This window comes from Podarcis melisellensis, assembly GCF_964234715.1.
Source record: "Podarcis melisellensis genome assembly, chromosome: 2".
Taxonomy (NCBI): domain Eukaryota; kingdom Metazoa; phylum Chordata; class Lepidosauria; order Squamata; family Lacertidae; genus Podarcis; species Podarcis melisellensis.
Genome location: NC_138529.1, coordinates 41,444,806 through 41,470,055, shown reverse-complemented (window position 1 = coordinate 41,470,055; position 25,250 = coordinate 41,444,806). Strand labels below are relative to the sequence as shown.

At 51.4% G+C, this 25,250-nt stretch overlaps 1 protein-coding gene across 4 annotated transcripts in view; it reads right to left on the bottom strand.

Moving 5' to 3' along the window:
- Positions 1-788: 788 nt before the first annotated feature.
- CAMSAP3 (calmodulin regulated spectrin associated protein family member 3) overlaps positions 789-25,250 on the bottom strand; it is a 48,832-nt gene continuing 24,370 nt past the window's right edge. Inside the window, exons 3-19 of one of the 4 annotated variants that reach the window (XM_081900427.1) lie at positions 20,120-20,254; positions 18,208-18,306; positions 17,531-17,563; positions 16,480-16,527; positions 14,616-14,754; positions 14,353-14,492; positions 13,714-13,807; positions 12,149-12,200; positions 10,198-10,271; positions 9,034-9,106; positions 7,108-8,836; positions 5,991-6,127; positions 4,120-4,352; positions 3,837-3,933; positions 3,524-3,642; positions 3,145-3,263; positions 789-2,573 (exon numbers count right to left, since the gene is read on the bottom strand). In XM_081900427.1, coding sequence (XP_081756553.1) covers positions 2,271-2,573; positions 3,145-3,263; positions 3,524-3,642; positions 3,837-3,933; positions 4,120-4,352; positions 5,991-6,127; positions 7,108-8,836; positions 9,034-9,106; positions 10,198-10,271; positions 12,149-12,200; positions 13,714-13,807; positions 14,353-14,492; positions 14,616-14,754; positions 16,480-16,527; positions 17,531-17,563; positions 18,208-18,306; positions 20,120-20,254 — 3,624 coding nt within the window. In that variant the 3' untranslated portion in view covers positions 789-2,270. The remainder of the gene's footprint in view (positions 2,574-3,144; positions 3,264-3,523; positions 3,643-3,836; positions 3,934-4,119; positions 4,353-5,990; positions 6,128-7,107; positions 8,837-9,033; positions 9,107-10,197; positions 10,272-12,148; positions 12,201-13,713; positions 13,808-14,352; positions 14,493-14,615; positions 14,755-16,479; positions 16,528-17,530; positions 17,564-18,207; positions 18,307-20,119; positions 20,255-25,250) is intronic. The other 3 variants (XM_081900429.1, XM_081900428.1, XM_081900430.1) reach the window with 3 other exon arrangements.

The window sequence follows — 25,250 nt, the reverse complement described above, 5'->3', positions numbered from 1 at the left end:
TCAAACACTGCTTTCAGTTCAGTGGCATGTTCAATACAATGGAGTGCTTAACCCCCACCTTCCTAATGGAATTTCCTTAACTGTGCTGCTGATAAGAATTCATCCTCTCTCATTAGCTTAACTGTTGTGGCAACAGTTACTTCATAAGATCCTGGCAGCTTAAAACTGACTTGTGAATAAGCTCTTGATGTTTAAGAACAATGAGCATTAAGGAAAGGGGGTTAAGCAGTAGTGATGAGGTTGTTACCACATACCTTCCGTGAATGCAGATATATAATTTGTCTTTCCTGCTATAGCAGTTTCTCCCAAGTCCTGTTCTTAAGTATATTCCTGTCCTACTTGGTCATGCTCATGGGGGCAAGTCCAACAAATAGCTGGGTGGAACAGGGAGAATGACCTTACTTCCTTCTTCCAACCAGCTGAACACCTACCAAACCTTCACTGCTTTCAAGGAAGCCACGCTTAATTAAACCCAAACAAGGAAACAGCAGCTGGTCACACCCCAGTAGTTCTAACCCTGCATTAAACATGGAACAAGTTTACATCCGACAAAAAAGGCTTTAAAATGGCTAGATTCCTAGCTTGCCCGTGCCTCTGTGCTGCTATCCAAAACAGCTGAGTAATGGGCACAGGCTAAAGCTGAAGGCAGACACTTGCAACATAAAGCCAATTATAGAGAGAAAGGAAAGGCAGGCTTTCAAAACCAGAGACACAATCTGCCTCCAGTGTCTTTTATTCACCCCACTCTGTGTGGGATGGAAGTACACCAAGTAATGACCAGCAAAGAGTTCATTTAAGTTACTTTATTAAGCAGCCAGGGACAAAGTTCCCACCTGCCCTTTTAATTTTTTTTAACACCAACCCTGCACTATACTGTATCCCCAAACACCTACATAACATTCGGTCATCAACAAGCAACCACGAGAGACCTGGAATAAAGTTGAACAAGACAGAACCCCAAGCTGAACAGGATTGGCTTCCCCCAGCTCCCTCCTGCACTCTGCCTTGAGAGCAACTGCTACCCCAAAAGAGCAGGAGGCGGAGGAAAAGACCCAAACAGCAAGTGGGCTGGGTAGGGGGTGGGGGAGAAGAGAAAGAAAAGAGGGTAGAAGCCCCTCAGTGCCCAGGCCTCCTCTGGCTCTTGGGGAGGACAACTGAAGGAGCAGCCTACATTCACTGCCTGCTACAGCCCAGAGGTGCAGCTCTAAACTGGTAAGGAAGGAAGGAAAGAAGAGGCTGGAGCCTGCTCTCTTCCTAGAGCAGGTAGGAGTTTGCTTTTTCCATTTGGCAGCTCAGTTCAGGATCCACAGAGGCCTGCTCTGTGACTACAGCAACTCCCAGCTTCCAAATATTTTGAATGAGAATGGCCAGCTGAAGCTTGCCAAATTCACAGGCTCCCTGCCATCCCCCAAAATGCCTGCTAAAAAGTTATGGCATGTAAACAGCCCTTGCCCATCCCTACACCAAATAGCCCTTGTGAACAAGGGAGCAGGAAAAAAAGCCCAAAGGGGAAGTGGGGAAAGGAAGAAAGACAAAACGCCAAAGGAGGAAACATCCATCCACACACACACACACCTTGTTCTGTGCTACCCTCCCCCCACCATGCCTATCTCCATATACAAATTCACCCTGCCCCACTGTTCCAAATGCAATTTGTTCCTTTTTATATACAAATAATTGAAAAATCATTAAATAGCTCCAAGATATATATATATCTATATATATATATGTATAAGTATGTATAAATATAAACAGGGGCACCCAGGGAAACAAGAAACCCCAGACAGAACCAAAGAAGGCCTGGGCCCCGTTCCCCAGGCAAGCAGGAGTCAGAAAGAGAGACCCTTCATTGCTGTGGTGGTGGACCAACATTCAGGTGGTGGCTGGAGGCAGACAGAGCATGCAGGAGCCCAGACGAGCGCACACAGGCCGCATGTGGGGCAGTGTCACTATGGCAACTCTGAGCCTCTAGATTATCATGGGATTTGGCAGTTTCCAGAGCATCTGTCAACAACCCCCCCCCCAAAAAAAGTAGTCTCCTTAGAACAGGCATCAGAACTATGCACAAGACTCCTGTGTGGCTCTGATCCGGCCAGAGATAACGCTGGTCCAGTACAAGATGTAACCCCCTGCTTAACAGACCCATCTACGCAAGCCACCCATTTTGATAGGGTTCCATGTATCCAACTTGGGCCAGCAACCTAACAAGTAGCAGCTCTAAAGTCCAGGCAGAGAAAAGCAGTAGACGGACTGAGGTTGGAAAGGCCTGGCTATTTTGGTGTGCCTGGCTTCTTGGGGGTGCCTGGCTTCTTGGTCTGCCAGAGGTGTCCTTGGATGGTGAAGGCATCCACACTCATGGACATGGTCTTGCTGGGAATCTGCGTGAAGCGCTTACGGTCAGAGCTGTACTTGTAGATGCCCTCGATCATGGCCAGAGTGATGGTGCGCGGCCCGTAGCCTGCCAGGCGCGTCAGTTCCTCCGTCTCTGGCGACAGGGTGTACAGCGCCCGGAACTGGCAGCTCGAATCACGGAACAGGATGAGGAAGTGATTGGCTTTGCTCTTCTCCACTTCCTAAAATGGAGGGGGGGCAGGGAGGAAGATGCGTGTAAAGCAGGAGTAAGAATCAAGTCGAGGCACATAAAACATTCCAACATTAGAAATGTCTGCAGAACGAACAACAAACAACGTACAGTTCTAAGTTCTTGTGAAACTGAGTGAGCCAGCACATGTCACACATGATTTTCTTCATCTCCACTGAGAAAAGGGAGACTTCTGCCAGTACGGTTCAACCGCCACTAGGCTCACAGCCAATGAAGGTGACCAAACACCTTTGCACATGGGGTTCTATGATTAACATCTCTCAGTGGTGCAGCCAGTGTGATGCTTTTATGCTGCTATATTCTAACAGCGGAAGTTGAGGCCATGCTGTATTATGCAGAGGCAAACGTCCATAGCTACAAAGCCCATGCAGAGTCAGAAGCTGGAGCCAACATGATGTTCTTTCAAATACACAGAGATCAGAGGAGGATATCTACATGATGTGCACAGTTCAGCAAGACGAGGGTGAAGGATGCACCTTGCCCAGCCCACAGCCATTTAACAACCTGCCATCCCACCCCGTGTAATTGCCCGCTCAGCTTACCTCCAGGATGCGATTTTTCTGGGGTTCATTGACTTTGCCAGCAAGGCAGCAGTGAGACAGTGCATTGTGAATAATGTACTTATTGGACTTGGCACTGGGCTCCTTGTACAGCTTGGGCCCTGCAGAGAGAAGAAGAGTTCAGCAGAGAAGTCAGGCTCACGAGGTTCCCTAAGGAAGGCAGCCCTGGCAAGACAAGCAGAAGATGCTTCACAAGGCAAAGGATCTGGAGGTCTCTTGATGCCCTTGCAGAGCAGGCACCAGATCAAGACACTTGGCCAGTGCATTTGGAGAAGGCAATCTAGCAGAGCTCCCTCTGTAGAATCACAGAAGGAAAGCTGGAATTTTCTGGAAGGGAGGGCTGAGACAGCAAGAGGTTTACCTGTGTACTCTGGAATGGAGGCTGGCGAGGAGGCGGTCGATGCGTTCTCCCAGTCACGCTCCCGGTTCTGGTTGGACAGCAACCGGCTGGGGGACATTGGCCCAGAAGGAGACGCAGCTCTGCAAAACAGAAGTGCTCACCCTTAACTTCTGCAAGTGCAGCACAAACCCGTTTCCCTCGGGCCTGCTACTAGCTAGAAGGCCAATCCAAATCCCACCCACCCTAGAGCACACTACCAGGGTTTTTGCATCTCCCCTGTACCCTCTTAATGCGTTAAGAGTAACAAGGCTAAGTAGAAGTACTACAAACTCACCGAGAAGACCTCTTGATGGAGAGTGAGTTGCCAGGATCATTGGCCACCGTAGAAAGCGAGAGAGTCGACTGGGAATACACCTTGCTGAGCTTGGAGCCTAGGAATAGGCAGGCACATGATCAGGAGTTGGGGGCAAAGTTTACATGGCCACAGTTGTCCCTTTCCTGAACCACGGTCCCTTTGCATTTTAGCGCCACCGTGACACACGGCAGCTGCGTTTACAAGTTTTCCGCCGCCCTGCAGAGCATGCCCAGCTCCTTTCCCAACTAGCCACAGCTCTTACCAAGGAGGCCTTTCACGGGGCTGCGCGCAAGGGCAGAGTCATCACAGAAGACGGTCTTGGGCCGCCCTTTCTTGAGGGCGCGCACAGTGGTGGGCTTCTGCCGCAGCACCTTGTCCAGGTCCTCCATCAGCTTGAGCTGATGGCGCCGCTGGTATTCCAGGCGGGTGAAGTCACCGCGCCTCGGCCCCACCACTTCCTCCTCTTGCCGGGGCTGCTCCTCTGCCTGCCGTTGTCTGGAGAAGCACAGTCAAGAATACAGCCAGAGGTTAAAAGTGACTACAAGCCCACCAGGCACAGAATCTGCTATTAACCCAAAATCCACCGGGCATTTTGTAGTTATAGGAAGAAGGATTCAACATCATACTAAAATGCACTGCAGCTCACCAAGTGGGCTGATCTCTCCTCTCCAGTTTTAGGGGACCAGGGGGGGAAACCCTGTGTGCAAAGGGCTTACCCTGATGGGAGTCATCAAATCAATTCTGCCTTTAGTTACGTAAAATGAATTAGTTTTTCATCTGCATTCTGAAACCCCCTCCATGGTTCCCTAATGGGGGCGGGGGTATGGTATCCACAGACACACCTCCCAGAACTACCCCTCTTCTCTTGCAAGATGAAGCAACAATGGGAGGTGGTTGCATTCTCAGCTCATGGATCGTAACAGCCAGGTCCAGTAGGCACAACTGATGCCCTGTGTGCAAACCAAGAACATTCCCTAAAACAGGTCAGCAAACTTTTTCAGCAGGGGGCCGGTCCACTGTCCCTCAGACTTTGGGGGGGGGGCGGACTATATTTTGAAGACAAAAATGAACGAATTCCTATGCCGCGCAAATAACCCAGAGATGCATTTTAAATAAAAACATACATTCTACTCCTGTAAAAACTCGCTGATTCCCGGACTGGCAGTTTGGCCGGATCTGGCCCCCAGGCCTTAGTTTGCCTACCCATGCCCTAGAAGAAGGTGGGGGCTTGTAGTTCAGCAGTACCTGGAGGGAACCACATTGGCTATTCCTGCTCTAGAATAAACTGCTCTAGAATATATCCCCTAGAATCCCCTGCAAATTATTCCCATAATGTCCCAAGACAATGGTTCATCAGGTCAATGCGGGAATGTCAAAATGGTGGTTGGCTCATAAGCATCTGCCAGAGGTTACAGCGATTCCTCTGCCCTCCATACCACAAGCAGTGAGCCCTGCTGGGGGAAGGTGCAAGCAACAGATGACAGTTTGCCAGGTTATTTCCTTTACTCACACACACTTCTGCTGCCAACTTAGAAGAAAATCTGCGAGTTGAGGGCCAGCAAGAACTTATTTTGCACTAGACAATCTTGCTCACACACAAATCTCATTCTAGGCAGCAGGGTTTATACAGGAGAAAGTCCTTGAAGATGGCACTCCAAGCAGTCAGAGTTCGTTGGCTCTACATAAGGTGGGCACATTTTGCTCCAAGAAAGATCCAGACACTGTCCTTGGAATAGTGCAACAAATCTGCATATTATGCCCTCATTCTGAATGGCCAGGCCCTGAATCCTGCCCCTTTTGCCATGGAAGATTGAGTGAAAAGGGCCCCATTCACACAAGGTCCCACTGTGACGTGAGAGCCATTTCCACACAATGGGAAATCCCAGTGCATCAGAACCAATACAAAACAAGTGAAGCAGTAGTTATAGATGTATAAAGCATTACTTGAGTGACTCAATTTTTGTAAGTGTTGGTGTAGCATGGGAACTGGAGAAACCAAATAGAGCTATGGGGGGGTGTGGAATACTGGAAGCACAAGGCCTCCCACCACAGCAGAAGCACCTACCATGGCCATGCCTACAAAGAGGGCCAAGAATGAGAAGGACCCTGTCGCTTCCCCCATCCCAACCTCACCTTGCCTCCTCCTCTTTCTTCTCCTTCTCCGCCTCCTGCCATTGCTTCCTGCGCTTCGCCTCCTCAGTGCGTCGCTGCTGCCTCTCTAGGAAGCTTGCGCGCTTCTGCGCCATTTCCTCCTCAGCCTTCGCCTCATCCTGAACAAACGCAGCGAGTCAGTAGAGAGAAAGGGTGGGTGAGTCCTCTAAGATGCAGGATCACTTTTCACTTTCAGGACAGGAGTCACACAGCAGCCAGACCTGTCCTTATGGTCGGCTACAATGACAACTGGATGCTGAACTAGATTGGTCGGATCCAGCAGAGCTCTTAGGTTCTTTTTCTACCTTCCTCTGGATTGAAGCCAACTGCTCTCAACCCCTCTGCAAATGCCACTCCATGTATCCAGCTATGCATAGGGCTTGCCCAAAATGGGGTTCCTAGCACCTACAGATAAGATACAAATCCCAAAGGTGGGTGATAGAAAAAAGGAAAAAACTTCATATGATCTATCAATGCCTGGAGGTCCCAGGATTATCGAGCCTCAGAATGAGGTCCAAAACTGGCAGAAAGCTCAGGAACTGAGACCACGAACTCCCACTGCAAATCCCAAGTCAACCTGGCAGAGGTCATTCTGTACATGATCCACACTCCATCCTCTATTCATTTGAGGCTGAGCTCTGCTTCTGGAGCTCATGCTTATGGTCCTATCTTTGGGGCAGTCCAAGATGCTGCAGAGATCTGCATTGCCACTAGAGAGCAGCAGCAGCTGGTGTGATTTAACCTGGCGCAGTAGAAAAACACGTCTGAAAAAAGATCTTCCCTGACCCACAAGGATCTCAGAAAGGAGATGTCCGTTTTAAGTTGCGCACACACACACACAGTGTCTTTGTTCAAGCACTTGGCTTCAGCAACCCCACCTGCACATTCTGCATACGCTCCTGCCAGTCAAAAGGGGCCCCTTGGAAGCCCTGTCCCACTGCCTACTCCTATTACCTTCAAGAAAGAGCATAGCAGCACAGCCACCTGAAGCCCGGCCTAGCCATACCCAGTTGCCTCTTGCCCATGCTCCAAAAGCTCTTCTATAGAAAGTGCAGAATGCCTACCATGAGTGTTCGCAGTCTCCGCTTCAGGTGCTTACCTTGAAGTAGAAGCCCATGCCAGCCCGGGCCGGCTCGGAGTCCAGGGCCTCGGTGATGGATCCCTCCAGCGAGTCGTCGCCATCTGCATCGTCGTCTTCCTCCTCCCCCTTCAGGCTGGACAAGGGGATTTCAATCAGGCTGCTGCGCCGGTCGCTGGGCGAGGAGACGTCACTGGTGCCATCCCCCGAGACACGGCCGTTGCCCCCCTGAGGGGGCACCGAGGCCACAGGCCGCAAGTTCCCCTGGGCCTCCGGCACGGGCAGCTCCTCATCCTCGGCAAAATGGATGGAGGAGCGGGTCTGCATGGGCACCTGGCTGGGGGAAAACTTGCGGAGGTGTGGGAGGGTGTCCACATTGTGGGGAGGCGTCAGGACCCGTGTGAGGGGGGGCAGCTTCAGCTCCACTGGCCGGGCGTGCCGGGGGCTCTTGGGTGGAGCTGGGGCAGGAGACTTCTTCGGGGTGGGCTGAGGGGAACGGGACTTGCGGGAAGGGGAGGGCGATGGTGATGGGGAGGACAGCTCCAGGGAGGAGCGGGGAGGAGCCCCCTCACGGCCGGTCCTTGGGGCTGGGATCACCCAGGCCTGCACGCTAGGCTTCTTATCCAGCAGGAGGCGCTGCTGCTGATCGCTCAGACGCTGCATATCCAGCTGCAGGGAGCTCAGGGCGGTATTCAGCTTAGCCACCGCCCGGTTGTAATCGCCCAGGTTCTCGTCCAACGCTCCGCCCTTGGTGATTTCCGGGGAAAAGGTCACCTGCTTGTTGTCTAGGCGGGCCCGAGGGCTTCCGGCCTCTTCCTCGGCCTCCAGCTGGGCAAGCCGCTCCTCGAGAGCGAGCCGGCTATCCTCCGACTGGCCCTGGGCGTCGGGGGCCTTCTGTAGCTGCAGGAAGGCACTCTTGCCCAGGCGCTGGCGGTGCCGGGTGAAGATGGCCTCAATGCGCTTCTTCTGAGCCTCGATGGCCCGGCGCTTCTCCTCCAGCCGCGCCCCCAGCTGGCTCATCTCTGAGCTGAGGGCAGGGCTCTGGGCGGGGCTCTCGTCTGGCGGGACAGGCCCAACCTCAGATCCCTCAGAGCTGATCCCACTGGACTTGCTGTCTGTCGCAGCCAGCTTCTTCTTGCGCTCCGCGAAGCTGGTCATGCGGACGCCAGAGGCGGACGAAGCCGTGCTGTCGGGCTGTGAGCTCAGCGAACTGACGCACGAGGTGGAGTCGTCGGGGCCGCCAGGGGCCCGCGTGGGCTCCTCGGCATCTGAGTCTAGGCTGCCATCCTGGGCTGGCTCGGCCCCATTGGGGGGGCCATTGTGGCAGCGGTAAACAGTAGCCATGGGTGCCTTTTCTGGCACAGAAGTTTTCGGCGGCTCTGGAGAGTGCAGATAAAAGCCATCGGGCGCTCCCTCGGGGAGCAGGCGCTCGCTGCTGTGGATGATCTGCAGGGCCTCCTCGATGGTAGGCAGGTCAGGGTAGCCGTCACTCAGCCCGTTTTCCAGGGCCAGCCCCTCCTGGGCCTTGGGTCCAGCCCCGTGGAGCGGTGTTGTCACTAAGCCATTGGGGGCCTCAACCACGTCAGTGGACCGTGGGCGCGGGGAGCGAGGCAAGGAGGAATAGAGGGCAGGGGCCAGGCTGTCTGAGCTGACAGAGCGCAGCATGCCCACCGGGTTCCCCATCACAATGTCCACATCGCTGTCCAAGCCAAAGGGGATGCTGAAGGAGACCGCCTGCGACAACGGGTGGCTAGGGAAGCGGAGCAAAGCGATAAGATTAGGAGCAAAAGAAGGGTGGACAAGCTGGGACATTCCAAGACCACCTTCCACTCACAACCTGCTGGTACTGCTTCTCAGAACTCTGTATCCCAAGTCGGTGGATAAGCAGAGGTCTGGGAAGTTGTCCCCTCCTCTGGCCATATGAAATCCACCCCCCGTGCTCCTCACCTGAGCTGCTTCTTGCTCCATGGTTTACCAAAGCCCTCAACATGGGACATGGATGTGGAGTGATGCAGGGAGCCTAAGGACACAAAAAGGACCAAAATCAGAGGAACAAGAAGATATCGCAGGGTTGTCCTAGAGACTTGGTGGCAGGAGTCAAGGCCCTCAAGTCAAGGGGTAGGAGGAATCCAAGCAGCCTGCCAGATGTTTCAGACTCCAGCTCCCATCCCTCCCTGACCATTGTCCATGCTTGCTCTGGCTGACGGGAGTGACAACCCAAATCATCTGGAGGGCTCCAAGTTGGCCCAGGCTGTCCTTGAGGGACAGCACCCTCCATGTCAAAATAAGGAGGAGCAAGTACACAAAAGGAGAGCCACTCTACTTTGACAAGGATCCTTCACAAAGCATGTGTTTGAAAGGAAACCAAAGGCCCATGAGGGCACGACGTCAGCAGCACAAGCTCCAAATATGTCAAATATATCTCAGGCTGTCTAGGGCCATCTCTTGAGGTGAGATGAAGATTAAAACCTGCCTTCTCAGAATGATCTTTTCCCATGATAGGCCAGTTTACACAGTACAATTTTGTGCATGCCTATTCACAAACAAAATTCCAGGTGTAAACCAGGAAGGCGGAACCTGCAGCCCTCCAAACATAACTGGACTACAACTCCCATCGTCCTTGGCCTTGGGCCATGCCAGTTGGGCCAGATGGGCGTTAAGAGATTCAAAGCATCCAGAAGGGCAGAGCTTTCCCCTCTCTGGTTGCACAGGGTTGCAGCCCTTATTGCCTTACAAGAGGATCAACAGAGCTCACCCTTACTCATGCCATGAAACTAGCATACTGCGCCTTTACCAAAGCATCTTAAAATTGTGCCATCTAAGGCAGGCATACTATGGCTCTGTTGCTCTTGAGAAATGTGCAGCAGCTGCTGGGTGAAGCTGAACAGCTATCCAGGACCAAGAGCTTTGGAAACCACAGAAACAAGCCCCTGCGGATGCCGACAGTCATGATCATGACGCCTTAAGAAGGACCTCCAAGAGACTTGCATGTGTTTTGCTTAACCTTTTACCCCCAACAGAACTGAAGGGCTCCTTTTCTTCCCCCACAGCTTGTATGTGGTTTGTATTGGTGGTGGGTGGGAGAGACTAGACAAAGCAGCAGCACCTTACCTAAAGAACCACAGAGCGGAGACTGTGCCTGCCCTCCAGGCAGCAGTGGGTGGCGGAAGCTGAAAACTGGGGAGCTACTGGGGGGGATAAGAGATGAGATCAGATTAAGAACATTGCTACAAAACTTGTTATCACACAGAGAGAAGCAGATGCTGCTGCACACTGGTTAGGCCTCCAGCCACAATCCTCTCTGGCCGCACCAACACAGACTGCACTCACACAAGCGAAGTCAGCAGAGGGAAACTGGGTGCTGAAAGCTAGTCCTTTGAGGAAATAGGACTAGTTTGGTGTGGGTTGTTGCGTTTGTTTTTTTAAAGGGGAGGGGTGCTAGAAACCCAAGAAGGAATTTGCACAACACTAGAATCACTGCATTACATTATACGTGGAACATGTAGGCACTCTGCTAAGTGTTGATTCCGCTCATTCGTTTGGCAAATGAAGTGAACAGACTTGCAGGAACAAGTTACTTTAATTTGCTGCCTAAAGGCATTCCCATAACTTGCACATGGGAGGAAAGCTGTGCCTACCTTAAAGATCAGAAGCTTGCCCAGTCACACCCCCACCCACCCACCTGCCCTGCAAGAAGAACTACAATTTCTGCTGGCCTGGAGCAAAGGGAGAGCAGCTGCTCTGGCCAAGAGTGCTTTCCCCTTTACTCCACCAGTGCAACTCAATCCAGGTAAACCACGAAGACTCCCCTGATCAGCAGCTACAGCTGATCAGGGGAAGGGAGCACCCGACTCACACACTGACAGTGCCAGGGACGCAGTTTTTTCCCCAGAGCAAAGGAAGGTCCAACCGTCCTGAAACATAAGGAGGCAAAGAGCCACCACAAAAAACATAAGGAGCTCTCCCCACCCTGATTGCAGGAATAACTCCTTCCAGATCACGTTTCCCCAAAGACTGTCTAATATTAATATGTGGAGAGGCCTTCTAGGCAAGCAGAGGGGGAAAGTCAAGCTGTGGCACTTCAGAGTACTAACACATCTGAAGAGCAAGCTGCTGAGTGGAGGGTTTTTTTAGGAAAGCAAGGACTCTTATGTCAACAGCACAGAAATCGTGAAGGACCTCAAGGACTCTCCCAGACCTCTGCCAGCTGCAACAGCAACATTGCCCCTTTGAAGAGACAATAGTTAACTATTCCTAGAGGGATTCACGGTTTTTGAGCACTACTGGGAAGGGCACAGGTAAGCCACCAGCAGAGTACAACTCCCATCATTCCTGACCAGCAGCCACATTGGTTGTTGCTGGTTGGAGTCCAGCAACATTTTGAGAGCCACTGGCTCCTTGCCTGGAGTCCTCTGTCAGCAACATCATGGCTTGTGGACATGACGCAGTCTGGACATGACTCCCGTCTAAGGCTTCCCAACAGCTTTGATTCATACATGGGAGACTGGCTAGCCACGCTGCCAGACAGGGAAGCTAGTGATAGCAACACACTCGGGCTAAAGCAGCTTCGTTTTATAAGCTGGAACTGGAGCTGACATGGCAGAATGCAGGGACTGTCCTCTTGGTGGGTGAAAAGGTAGGGAATTGGTGCCCTGGAGAAGACAATCCCTGGCATCTCTAGGTAGGGTTGGGAGAGGCTCCCTGTCTGAAACTACAGTTCCCATCATTCCTGACCAGATTATGATAGCTAGGGATGATGGGAGTTGTAGTCCCAAAACGGCTGGAGACCCAAGTTTGGGAAACCCTGGTGTAGACAACATTGAGAGGAGAGAGATGGGTCAATGAGGTCTGGTTCAGCATAAGGCAATTTCTCATGCTCCTACATCATCATCCATTTACAAAATCCTAGCGCTGGAATGAGGCACCAGAGAGAGAGAGCAGCCCACAGACACCTTCCTTGCAAAGCACAGCATCCAAATCTGACTCCCAGCATGGGCAAGAAAGGGCAAGCCTGGTTTCAGGCTCCAAGTGGCGGTGGTGAGAGTAGTAGAGGCTCCCTTACCTGTTGTTGTTCCCACTGTTGGGCGTCAGGGAGTCATTCAGCCCAGGGGAATCTGGAAGAGAACAGTCACTTTACTGAACAAGCCAAGAGGGGAAGGGAGCAGAGAGCTCACGCTGAGGATTAAGTCACTAGAAGGTCAGGAAAGGGTGGGAATGCCAACCACGTGTACCAAAGGGCAGGAGAGGAACCTGCTCCCATCTCGGCTCACACAGGAGGCCATTGTTCCAAGGCTGGAGCATGCCAGCTCCCAGCAGCCCATGCCTCTGCTCCACTTACTCAGTGGGACAACTGATTTAGGGCGGCAGGGGAAGTGTGACAGTGATAGGCTGTTATCAAATACCTGTGTGCACAGACAGGCTTTATAGCACAGCCTTTACTTTTCCTTATTTTTCAGGCATGCAATTTACCACCTGATGTACAGAACGCACAATGGGGATTAAAGGTATCTTTTCTTGCAGCAAGACCAGAAAAGCGTTCGCAACATCAGAATGCAAACTTTCCAGGAAGGGCCAAGGTTTTAACAAGTATTTGGAAAAGCCGTGAACGCTGGTCAAGATAAAGCCAAGGCAAGCACAATCTAAATCCTGCAACAGGATCCGTTGATGCTCCACAGACAGAATATGTTTGTTCAATTAACCAGATCAAAGTGACTGAAACAAAAATACCAGTCACCTTTGGTTTATACCACGTAATATGGGAGGCATATGCTATACCCTTTTTCCATCTCCCCCTTAAAAGGAAGGGAGGACCTGATTGCCAATTATCTAGTTCAAAACATTGTACGAACTGTAACAGATAACTTGTGGAAGACAAATTTCCTAAGACTTTAAGAGAAGCTTTTCATTCTCAAAATTAAGAAAAAGCAGGCGCGTGGGCCCCAGATTTGCAAAATGTCTGGAAAGCATGCAACTAGTAATAATGTCTTCAGAAACAATTAGATACAGCTGCAATTAAGATGTTCTGCGCTTCTTCCTTTCTCTCCCCATGTCGACTGTGCTCCCTCCTCTACTCTAATTATCCCACCAGCAGTCCATATACTTCAAAAATCATAATTCTCGTGTTCACAAGTATACAAACAATTTTTTTTTTGCCAGATATGCTACAATTATTAAATGGGGGTGGGTGTTAAGTTATTCGGGGGGGGGGGAGGTAGTTTGGGTTTTTCTGCCTGCTCAGCACAATGGAAATTATCAGCACATAGTATACCAAATATAAGGGTCTGCCCATAATGAATGTACCGACAAATATCTTGCAATACTACATACCCAAAACAGCACAGCTCTGCAGGCTGGGAATGGACTGCCTCACTCCTATCCTGGGTTAGTTGCTCCTCAAGCTAACTGCTACCACTAAGGTGTGGAGGGTGGGGGGAGCCATACCTTAGACTCCAGCATCCTTAGCATCTTCAGGTAGGTCAGGGGGAAAGGCTCTGGGCCTGAAACCCCAGAGAGGCACTAGCAGCCAGTTTACACACAACTAGGAGCAAGCCAAAGCAGTGCAAGCCCGTGAACCTGGGCAGCTTCCTGGGTGCTACAGACATACAAGCACACCTGCCACCTTCTTACCTTGAAGTCCAGGCAGCTCCTTTGGGTGCACAAAGTCAGGCTTAAGCACCTCAAAGCACAGGAACAACTCTGCCAGGAACACCCCGACGTTTATCTGGGGATGAAGGGCAATGAGTTAGCCAAATAGTCTCTGGAGGAAGCAGCCTTCATTCCCCTCACTTAGCCAGCGTTGGGTCCAGAAAACAAGGGGGAGGAGAGGACCTAGTCTCTGCTCCACCATCTCCATCTGCAGGTAGCACTCCTGAGAAGAACTCTTCCTGGTGCCTACAACGTCTCTCTTCTGACCCACCGCAATCCCCGCCCCCAGCACTGCCCTGCCACCCACTGCAGAAGGGCCTCATTGTTCTTGCACGATCAGCCTCCAATTAGTGCAGCCGGAGGCCCCAGCCAAGACTCATTAGGGCCAAGGCAGGCTGGACGCTCAGACCAAACACTAATCCCCACTTGCTCCACATGAGCAGCCACACGGGGCACAGAGCAAGGCTTCCTTCTGCCATGCCAGGGCTCCTTCCAAGCAGCTCCTCGGCCCTGAAGCTCTGAGGGCTTCCCTTACTGCAGCCAGGGCAGCCATGTTTTTATCTCTAGAGGTACAGAGGGGCTGGAGGACTGCCCCACCTCCTGCCCAGTCCCAGCACTCACCCTCAGCATAGGCGGCATGTACAGCAGGTCCTCCAAGGAGAGGAAGCAGGAGCCACCCAAATAGTCTGCAGAGAAGCCCTGGATCAGCTGCAGGTTGTACAGGCTGTCTGCCACCGACATGGTCTCCTTCAGGCACACGTCTACCAGGCAAGGGAAGCACACAATAGCCATCAGCGTGCGAGTGGAAGCGATGTGCACACAACGGCTGCAAGCTCCGAGCAGCCATCCCATCCCTCCACCCAGGACCCAGAGCACCGACTTACCCTCGAGGCGCACAATCTGGGGGCAGTAGTAGTGGATGGTGGCAGCAATGGCACCCCCGCTGGCCAGGTCCTTCATGCCAGTGATGGCAGGGAAGCAGGGAGTCTGCTTGGGCAGCGCCTTGTCCTTCCGATAGCGGATCTGTGCAAGGCAGAAACGCAGGAGGAAGTCAACACAGCGATGGAAGGAGCCGGTCCCCACATGAGGGACACTTGGAAAAGCCTGAAGAATGCACCCCCTGCCTCCTCTCAGTCCAGGGCCTCACACCCCAAGCTCCTCCATCCCACCCTCAACTTCACCACCATGCAGGAGACCCTCATGAAATTCTTCCTGGGAATACCCAGGGAGGGAAGAACCAGCCAAGATTAACTCCCTCTTTCCCACCCCAAGAATGTGTGTGCACAAAATATGACACCTCCCCCACCCTGCCCCAATACCAAGAGCAAAGTGCATGCTGGGAGGGAGGCAAAGGATATAAAGCGGGGGTGGGGGGGTGCAAGCGAGTCCCTCGAAGGCACAGGTCCCTCTGTGTCAGCCAAGGAGGAGAAAAGCAGGAGGGAAGTGAAGAGGAAGCAGCCAGCATAGGAGGAGAAAAGGAGACACTCTCCCTTCTGTAGCAGCTCTGAGTGACCCCAAGGACCAGCTGCCAGCTCCCCTCACTCTCCCCACCACACAAATGTTCCAAGGGGAGGTTCTGGCCTAGTGCTAGGCCCAGTGGGCTGCAGCGCCACAATGGCTGTGAGGGGATGCTAAATGGGGGGGTCGGGGGTCTGCCCTGGGCAGGAGAGAAGACAGAGGAGCCAGCAAGTCAGTCCTGCTAAATAACTGCATTTCCCACTCCAAGGAAACATGCTTGTCCTCACCCCGGGACACAGCAGACAAGGCAACAAAAGGCAGCCCCCACACCAGAGACACACACAGAGCAGGGCAGGCCGTGCGCAGACATTGCACAGGGCAAAGGGCGGGGGGAAGGGGTGCACAGACAGACAAACAGGCACAGACACCCAGCAGGCCAGCAAAAAATAAAAAGGGTGGGGAGAAAAAAAAGAGAGAGGCAAATGGGGCACCTCCATTCCTGCTGCAATGAGCTGGAGGGAGGTTTCAGAGGGAAAGGGCCATGTCCCTGGGGGCGGGAAAGAGTTGGCCGTAGACAGCAAGCTCTGGAGACCAGCTTGACAGATGCTCTACCCCTTCCTCCACCACTGCTGAAGCCAGGAATTAATGGAGCAAGCCTTCCCCCCCCCCCCAGCCAGCCCAGGAGAAGAGACCAAAAGAACCAAGGGAGGAGGTGGTCACCTGGCCCCAGAGGCCAAAACAGGTCATCTCTCGACACAGCAGGAATTTTGGTGGGCAGTGGTGGTAATGAGAGGGTTTGTGCTGATGGCTGCACCCACATCTTTCCCTTCCTGACACCTTACAGCTCTAGAGAGAAAAGTCAGTGGACGCCCCCACACTAAACGTCCTAAAATAGAACAAAAACCAGAGTGTCTAACAAAAACAAGAAATGCAACCCCGGATTTCTGCAGGCTCTGGAAAGGAGAGGGGCTGATTGTGTTTGGAGGGTGAGCAATGAGATGAGGCTACTCCCAAGAACTGAGGGCAAATGGCAGGTCTCTTGTGGGCATTGGAGGCGGCTGTTGGTTGCTCTGAACGTGGAGGGATGAGGACCCTGGAAAATGTCCACAGCAGAGGGGGAAGCTCGCCTCTCCAAGCCCCAGGAAAGTTGGCAGCTTGCAGGGCAGGGGAGAAAGGCGGCCCAGGCCCATTGCAGCAGGAACGGCCCGAAGTCCTAGAAAACAGCAACCCGGGTGGATGGCAAGGTGGTGCAGGCGGGCGGTAGGAGGCACGCGCCGACGGATACATTACCACAGGAGGCTTATTCCCCGACTCCTTCAAACAAAAAGCGATGGCATGCTGGATGCAATAGCAAAGAAAAGAGAGAGCCTGATCAATGCACCCGCAAGGAGGGAGGAGAGAGGAGGAAAGGGCTGCTGCCTTGCAAGGCTGGGGAACAGGGTAGTGGGTTGCAGGGAAGGCCTAGCCAAGGCCTAGCTTTCTGCCTGGGGTGATTAAAGCCTCCCCAGCATGCACCTGGGGCTCCCGAGAGAGCCCTCTCTCCCTTCCGGAGCACCCCACACTCCTGAACACTAAACGCAATGTAGCATCCAGGCCTAAGTTCGGACTAGTCCGCACTCTGGGCTGCACTGAGTACAGCTGGGCAGCAAGCAAATGGCGGGTTGAGGGGGGAGAGGGGGACAGAAGGCAACACAGAAGGGGGGAATAAAGGAATGTCGTGTAACTAGCATGCTGTTCCTACTTGGCAGCTCCAGGCATGAGCTGCCCTGCTCTGGCTGTCTCTTAACCCCTCTGCACAAATGAAAACCGGGGCTTCTCGGTTGATCTCTGAGGCAGTCCCTCTTGCCTGTCCGTTAGACCCCAGGGCACCTGTAACCCCAAGGAGGTTGCGTTATTCAGGGCAGGAAGAAGAGATCCATTAAGCACCCACCGCCACCGCCAAAACCCAACCCTCATGTGCCCCAACACGCGGAGCTAAGAGAGAGCAAAGCAGGAGCGGGTTGCGGAGGGAAGGGAGATGAGAACAAAGGATGCTGGGATATACCAGCATCCCAGCAGCTGGTGTCTCATGTGGGAACACGCCTCCTCCTCCTCCTCCCCCCGGGACAGGGTCCCCTCTGCCCTCAAAGTCTCCCCAAAGTTCAGGCAGGTGCCCATCCCACAGGGAGCAGGGCAATGTCGTCCCCTCAGCCTTTCCCTCACTGAAACAAACACACACACACACTCAGGTATCTCTGCTCCAAGGTCCTAAATCCCCAGCATCCTTTGCTCTGGGTCCCCCTGGCATGCAGCGCAGGAGCCAAAAGCAGCAGGGAGATAATAAGTAAAGCCACCCACTTACAGGAACCAGTTTCCAGTACCACCTTGTGGGACACTGAAGCAGAGGAAAAGATGCAGAAAAAGACAGCTCTGTCACATAACACACCGTGACGGTATCGCACTCGCAGCACAGAAAGCCAGAGGGGCAGCTTGGGCTGGGATGAGGCCTCGTCGTTGGGCCCATCGGGAACATGAACGGGGCAGCTTCTCAGGCAGGCAACCCGCCTCTGCCCCCCTCAATATGGTCTGACCACTCTGGCCAACAGAGCCAGTGAGCCAGCTCCACAGAATGGATTTGGGGGAGAAGTCAAGGATCTCTGGTTGCCCACAAAGCAAGGACAAAGCAGACAAAGGCCACCTCACAGGAGGAGGGTGAAGCAGCAGATTTACAAGGGGGAGAGGTAGGGAATCCTTGGGGTGCAGGGAGTTCCCAAATATAAGCTAGAGTTGGGGGGGCGGGGAGTCAGTCAGAAGGGAGGAAGCGAATTCTATCTTCGAAGGAAAGAGCGGGAGGGAAAGGGTGTGGCTTGTACACAGAACAAAGCCGGCATGGATAAAGCCACCCTTCCGTCGCCACGCTTTGGCTACTGGGGCAGGGCCCACAAATGGCCTCCCTCCCTCCCACTCCAGCTACACCACAAGTCCAGGCTCCCTCCCTGCTCCTTTCAGAAGGAAGCTGCACGAGGCAAGCAAACGCACCTTGGGACCGCTGTTGGAGGCCTGGGTCTGGCCGTCTGTTCCTGGAGCAGCCCGCTGAATGCATTCCTGCTCGCTGCTTTGCTGTATCTTGTGGATGATCTGGAGGGAGGAAGCAAGGAGCATGCCGTTGTTGTTTTTTGTTTTGCTTTTTATAAATACAGTCATACCTTGGAAGTCGAGCAGAATCTGTTCCAGAAGTCCGTTCAACTTCCAAAACATTCAAAACCCAAAGCGTGGCTTCTGATTGTCTTCCTGCAGCCAATCGGAATCCCCGTTGGATGTCCAGCTTCCAAAAATAGTTTGCAAACTGGAACAGGCATTTCTGGGTTTGCGGCATTTGGGAACTACCATACTTTTCTGTCTATTAGACGCCCCCATGTATAAGACCCTCCCCCCTATTTTGGGGGACTTAATTTTAAGAAAATGAGGGGAGATGGCTCAAAGTTATTGAGCCTCTCCCTCCTTGCAGCTGTGGGCAGGAAACACTCCCTAGATCATTTCCCGCACACAGGTAGGGAGTGTTTCCATCAAACATCAGCATCGAGGGAAGTTGTGCTCTAACCAGCCAGCAGGTTGGCCAGAGGGCACCTTCCCCTGATGCTGCTGCGCACGCGGGAAACGATCCAAGGAGTGCTTCCCATGCGCAGCGGCATCAGGGGAAGCTGCGTGCCGCCAGCCAGTGCCCCCAGATCGCTCCCTGTAGGCAGCAGCATCGGGAGAAGCTGCATGCCGCCAGCCAGCACTTCCAGCGGCATCTCCCCCCATGCCACTATCCATGTATTGGACGGCCTTTGACATGATTTTTGTGTCAAAAAAACCTCATGCAATACACGGGAAAATAAAGTAAGCTGTTCCAAAACCAAGGTATGACTGTATTTTTATTGATTTTTTTTTCAGCACAGGATACAATAAAAGTCAAACTAATTTAAATAAAAGATATTTTTTAAAAATTACCTTACCAATTACCTTACACACCTTACCAATCCCTGCACATCCCACCCACAGACCAATTTAAGGTGCTGAAGGTCCCTCCTCTGCTATTCTCCTCTCCTTGCCAAACAGGTCATGTTATACATGTTTCCAAAAACATGACTGCCTTCCTGAGTCCAGGCCAAAAAGAGAGATAAATGACTTGTGGCACCTTATTAAAGATGACAAATGTGTTACAGGGATAAACTTTCATGGATTAGAGATCCCTTTATCAGATGCATGAAGTTAATCCCCCATTGGCATGTGGGTGTAAAAAAACTTTTGTTGGAGAGGAAAGGGCAATGAAATGCAACTCCACTTGAGCTTAAATGTACGCAAAGTAAGCCCAGCACCTCTTCACAACAGCAGCAAGTTGGTGATAGCATGAAACGGGCCGGAACAGAATCAAGGAACTGCCCCTTTTATTTAATATTTTATCCCAAGTTTCTATGAGGTCATATTCAAAACCAATGAAAAAACTATGTTTATTATCCTGCCCCTATCCTTTGGGCTCCAGGTGAGATTTTACAGCAATTTTTAGTAGGATAAATCTATGTCCCCAAAGGGCTCACAAATCGTAAGTAATCCATCCAAACCATTTTACTCCAACCTCACATTTTCCATGTCAGAGGTTGGACAGCGCAGCTGGGCATGGACTAGTGCAGATGTGGAGAACCTCTGGCCCTCCAGATATTGCTGAACTACAACTACAACCATCACTGGCCACTGGCTATCCTTGCAGGGGCTGATGGGAGTTGTAGTTGACCTCTAGAGTAAAGGTTCCTGGAGTAGAGAATCAAACAAACTTGCTGTGTGAATAAAGTGGGACATTAACTCTCTCTATGCCCACCTAAGTAATCTGGAGGAAGCACAAATATCAAGAATAGCTGATTGATTGATTGATTGATTGATTGATTGATTGATTGATAAATAAATAAGGTACCATGTCTATCCAGTGCAGAAGTTTCTGGTCCCAGGAGATGGCTGCCAGATCAGTGCCTGGTGTAACACTGAGTGAGCTGGTGGCTTCCAACGCAAACGCTGTCATCAGTGAGTCAATCAATGCCAGGTGCGCACCCTGTACATGTGGCAAGGAAGAGAGAGACAAGTTAGGCAACCTGTGTTCAGCCACGAGGGTATCCTTACCCCACAAATGGAGCCAGGCACATAGTTGGTGCCACCCCTAGGTGTGAGATTACACAGGAAAAGGGAGAACTATCTTCCCATTGATGCTGGGACAGGTGCAAGCAAGCGCCATCATTCCTCAGGATGAATTGCCAAGTTCAGTTTACTTTTCTCCCTGCTTCCTAAAGTTCAGAGACACAGATCAACTACTGTATTTTTCGCTCTATAAGATGCACCAGACCACAAGACGCACCTAGTTTTTGGAGGAGGAAAACAAGAATATATTCTGAATCTCAGAAGCCAGAACAGCAAGAGGGATTGCTGCGCAATGAAAGCAGCAATCCCTCTTGCTGTTCTGGCTTCAGGGATAGCTGTGCAGCCTGCATTCGCTCCATAAGACACACACACATTTCCCCTTACTTTTTAGGAGGGAAAAAGTGAGTCTTATAGAGCAAAAAATGTGGTATGTTCTGCTCTCCTATCACAGGGCAACAGGCTAGCCCTCCATGGCATAAGCTGCTTTCTCCAGTGTAATAAAGCACACCGAGTGTCGGGGGCATGCTGGAAGGACAGCGTCTTGGCTGGGGTGAATAAGCAGAATGAATGGAGTTACCAGCAGATGCAGGCTGGCAGCACGTAGATGTATTTCCTCTGGAAGTGCATACTCAATTCTGACCAAACTAAGCTTCCTGGTGTATATTTTGCTCTAGGGGGCTTAGTTTGGTCAGAATCTAGTATACACTTTCAGAGTTAATGCTAAATACATTACTTCTGGTAAATGAGCCACCATAGTTGCTAGAGGGCTGTGCAAATTTGTGTCCTGGGCTTTTTAGCCTCGTCTACCCATGTACTATCTGAAGCCAAAAGGGTGCATTGGTTGCCAGATGTGAAATATATTGGCATTCTTTTCAGCTGTCCCACCCCACTACAAGGACTGGAGTCTTGGGCCAGATCATGGTAACATGAGAATCCCCCTTGATGTGCCTGACTGAGCAAGCTCAGTCCCAGTCTTACACCACAGGAGAGCAGATTAGTTGCCTTAAGCTTTTAATGCTGTTAAGGAGAACCTGGATGAGAGCAGCCTAGGGGCAAAGGGAACATGTGCTAGGTGCAGATATTGGGCTTTATTACCAGCATCGTCATCATGCATGCAGTCTGCCTGCCCCCGTGTTTCCCTCCAAATTCTGCATGCAAGATCTCTCAGTGCCCCAAGCCCAGGAACTATGGGTCCAGGAGCAACAGCCTCTTCTGCTTCTGGGCAGGTCTAATAGGATAGCCTACAAGCCAATTATCTCTGCGAAGACCCTAACAACAATGCCAGCTGCCTTCTGATATTCTAAAGTGCCAGGGGGAGATGGAAGACAGCATCTTTCTTGATAGGACCCATTTGCAGTCCACAGTGGACTTGCAGTGGTTGACAAAGGTCACAGTTGTGATGTACAGACATGGGGAGAGAAGCAGCAGATAGAACATTAGACTGGAAGACCCAAAATTGCCTGTGGTCTCTCCAAGCAAAGCTGAAATCCTTCTAGCCAAGAGGTTTAAGCAGGTGGGATAAACGTGAGCCACTTCCTATGGAAATATGAAGGAAGGTCCCAGGCCCTGAATAATGGTGCTTTTGTCTGTTAAGCTCCTGAACAGAAAATGTGACAGGGAACTCTCCCTCCTACAACCTCACCCCCATGGCAGAAGCAGCACTAGAAGATTTTCTGCCAGCAGTGATCTGCTAACAAGAAATTGAAAAAAGTGAAGTCTCTGCTGAGTCAAGGGGGGAGGGGAATATCCAACGCAGCATAAAGTGAATGTTCCATCAGCACGGGGATTTTTGCTTCTGCAATGGAATGTTCTTCCCCTCTCCTCCCCCTGCAAAGCTGTTCCAGGGGTTTCTCCAATCCTCTGGAGTAGATTTAGGAAGGGTGCATTGCACATGCAAGGCAAAGGTGGTAGTGGTGGAAGCCCAGTTGCCCAAGTGGAAATCCTTGTGCCAACAGGACAACTGAATACTGCTCAAGGCTTGCCTCACAACGATATGAGGATGGACAGCTTATACAATCAGCTAAATTCAAGTGATGAAGGTTTTTCTGGACTGTACCTCTTCAGGCTGCACGGAAGGAATTGCAAGTCTGAAGCCTTTTCACCAAGAAAATAAAATGTTGAACTAATGAAACTAGACCAAAGGTAGCCAATGTGTGGCCTTCCAGAGATGTTGCTGGACTACAACTCCCATTATCCCTGACCACTGGCCATCCTAGTTGGGTCTGATGGGAGCTAAAGACCAACATCACTTGGAGGACTAAAGGTTCTCTGCTCCTGGACTAAACTGAACTCTTCTCCCTGACATGCTCATTCTCTACATGCAGGTATGGGATCAGCATTCAAAAAGGGACAAACTTTGCTACTCAGTTCTGGCCAAACTGGTGCACCCTGCGCAAAGTTTTTACTGAAACCCCTGCCTGAACAAGTTATGGAAAGTCAGACCACAACTGTAAAATGCAATGAAAGCTCACACCCATCTTTAACGCAGATCCTAGGACCTAAGTTTTGTCATGGCTACCATCAAATAAAACTTTACTGCTACCATGGCGAACATTTTAAGAATGGGTTATGTAGTCACACAAACACTGCATGTCTGTTTGGTTATTCAAATGACTACAGCTCTAGCCTGATCCAGGAATGGGGGTTTTTTGTGAGGAGGTGGGTTCAAAGGAAGAAGAGCAGGAGTATCAAAATGTGAGTACACTGAGTGCCCAACTGCAACTGGGTCCTTGCAAGCAAAAGGCAGCAAGCAGGCCAGATGCAGGCCTCTAGGTGCACCACACCCAGCCCTTCCTGGCAGCCTGATTTTCTGCACCAGCAGAGCGGGAACTGCAGCAGAGGAAAAAGCTGTTGACTCGACAGTGAATCAAGCTTGGGTGTTAATGGGGCCCTCGTACTTGGGAGACAGAGAGAGAATAATGCAGAATAAGGGATGTGCCAAGCCTGAAGGGAGAAGCCTGAGAACAAGCCTCTCATTCCCCTTCAGAGCTGGAGCCACACCTAGCACACCTCAGGACGGGGGACCTCTGGCTAAAAAACCCTGTTCCCCTGGTTTCTTCTTCCCCTCCTTCAAAGACAAGGCCCAAAACAGACACAGACACGCTCCCTCTAGCTGCTTGGGCCTCAATAAGGCCTTTGTGGGATAAATACACTGAGGCCGTGTCAGACGAGGCCAGGGGAGTCGGATAATAGCCACACTGCTCGGCTCTGGCTCTGATGTCTGCTTTCCAATATCATTGCTGGCAGAAAGCCAACATGGCTGCCACCACCAGCTCCCTCCACAGAGCAACTAATCCGCTGCTTTGCTCGCCCATACTCTTGGAGTTCAGGGTGTGGCGGCAGCCTAGCTGTGCTCTCTCTAAACATCTTGCCCCCATGTGGCGCGCAACCTACACTTTCCTTGGGAGGGGCTCCAAATGCCCAGATCAAAATCAAGAGTCTCCATCATTCTCCTCACCCTCAACCCTGTGCAAAATTAAACCTTCCCTTTCCAATTGCTTCCATGGGCACCATTTCCCCAGCACACAGCTGGGAGCAAGGGAGATAGAGGACACCCCTCCCTCCAGCTAGCTGGCGCTCTTGCCTCTCCTCCCAGCCTTGACAGAATCACCAGAGCAAAATTAATAGCAATCAGAGATACCCGCTCAGCGCGGAGCAATCCCGCCGGGCACCTGCCAGCAGAGCCGCACCAGCAGCGGGGATTCCCCCTCCCCGCCTCCCCCTCCCATTACACAAGCACCAGGCGGAAGAATGATAATTGCTGGGCCCAGGGAGCAGAAAGCAGAAATCCCCAAGCCCCCTTTCTGGGCTTTAACAATTTGCGCATCCTTCCTAGCGCTTGCTTTGTGTTACTTCCCCCATATTCCAGGTCTTCCTCTGCTCCACCGCAAAAGCAAACTCCCCCCACCCCCAAAAAATATTTTTTATTTGCTTTTCTGTTTTCGCCATCAACACATACATACTCTGTTACATTTATGCACAATAGAAAAACATGTACTAATAATAGTGTCATATATTATATATATATAAATATATATATGCAGGTTTTGGTGTCCTCGGGTGTCTTCCCGTGTAAAAGTTGGGGTGTCTAGGCGACGTTTCGACGAGGTCTCACTCGTCATCTTCAGGCTGGTGCTTTCGGCTTCTTGTTACTGGAACAGAGCAGGATCTCAGTGTTTGAGTTCCTATAAATACTGTTGAGGGGGTGTGGTGTATAGCCTCCAATGTTCTGGGCAGAGAGGAAGTTCCCAGGCTAGTGTGCCTTTTCTTCTTTTGTTCCTTAATTACTTGAGGGATATCTTGAGTGATTTCTTGAGTGATATCCTGAGTACCACTTAGGTGGGTCATTAGGTGTGGATTAGTTGCTAAAGTCTTTGTGTCTTGACCTCTTGAACTTTGTGAAGAGTTTTTCTGAGAAGATGGCTGTACTGCACTTAGTTGTGCTCTGGCTTGGCTTCGTGTATAGGGGCGAGCTGTGGTTTTGTGGCCTGTGTCAGCCAGATCTGTGTAGGGATTGCAGGGGGGTGCAGCATCCGGAGGTGCCACCATGGTTTGGCTACTGGATGGTGTCTGTAATTTATCTGTGGAGAGGGTCTGGGTTTGGGTCTGGTGTGGTTGATTGGTGATAGCGTTCTGTGTGCCTCTGGATCTGGTGTCAGTTTTTGTGGGGAGGGCTAATTTCCAGATGTCTGGCAAGCGGGATGTGTCGTCACGCTTGTTCATGTTGTGAGGGTGTTTCTCTATCTCGATGGCTTCCATGATTATTCTCTTGTGGTGATGTTCCATGTTAAAAAGCAATTTGGAATCTGCAAAATTAATTTCGTGTCCTGTTTCTTTCATGTGTTGGAAAAGAGAGGAAGTTTTTTCTTCTTTTTTGACGGCATTCTTGTGTTCTGCGATACGTGCATTTATTC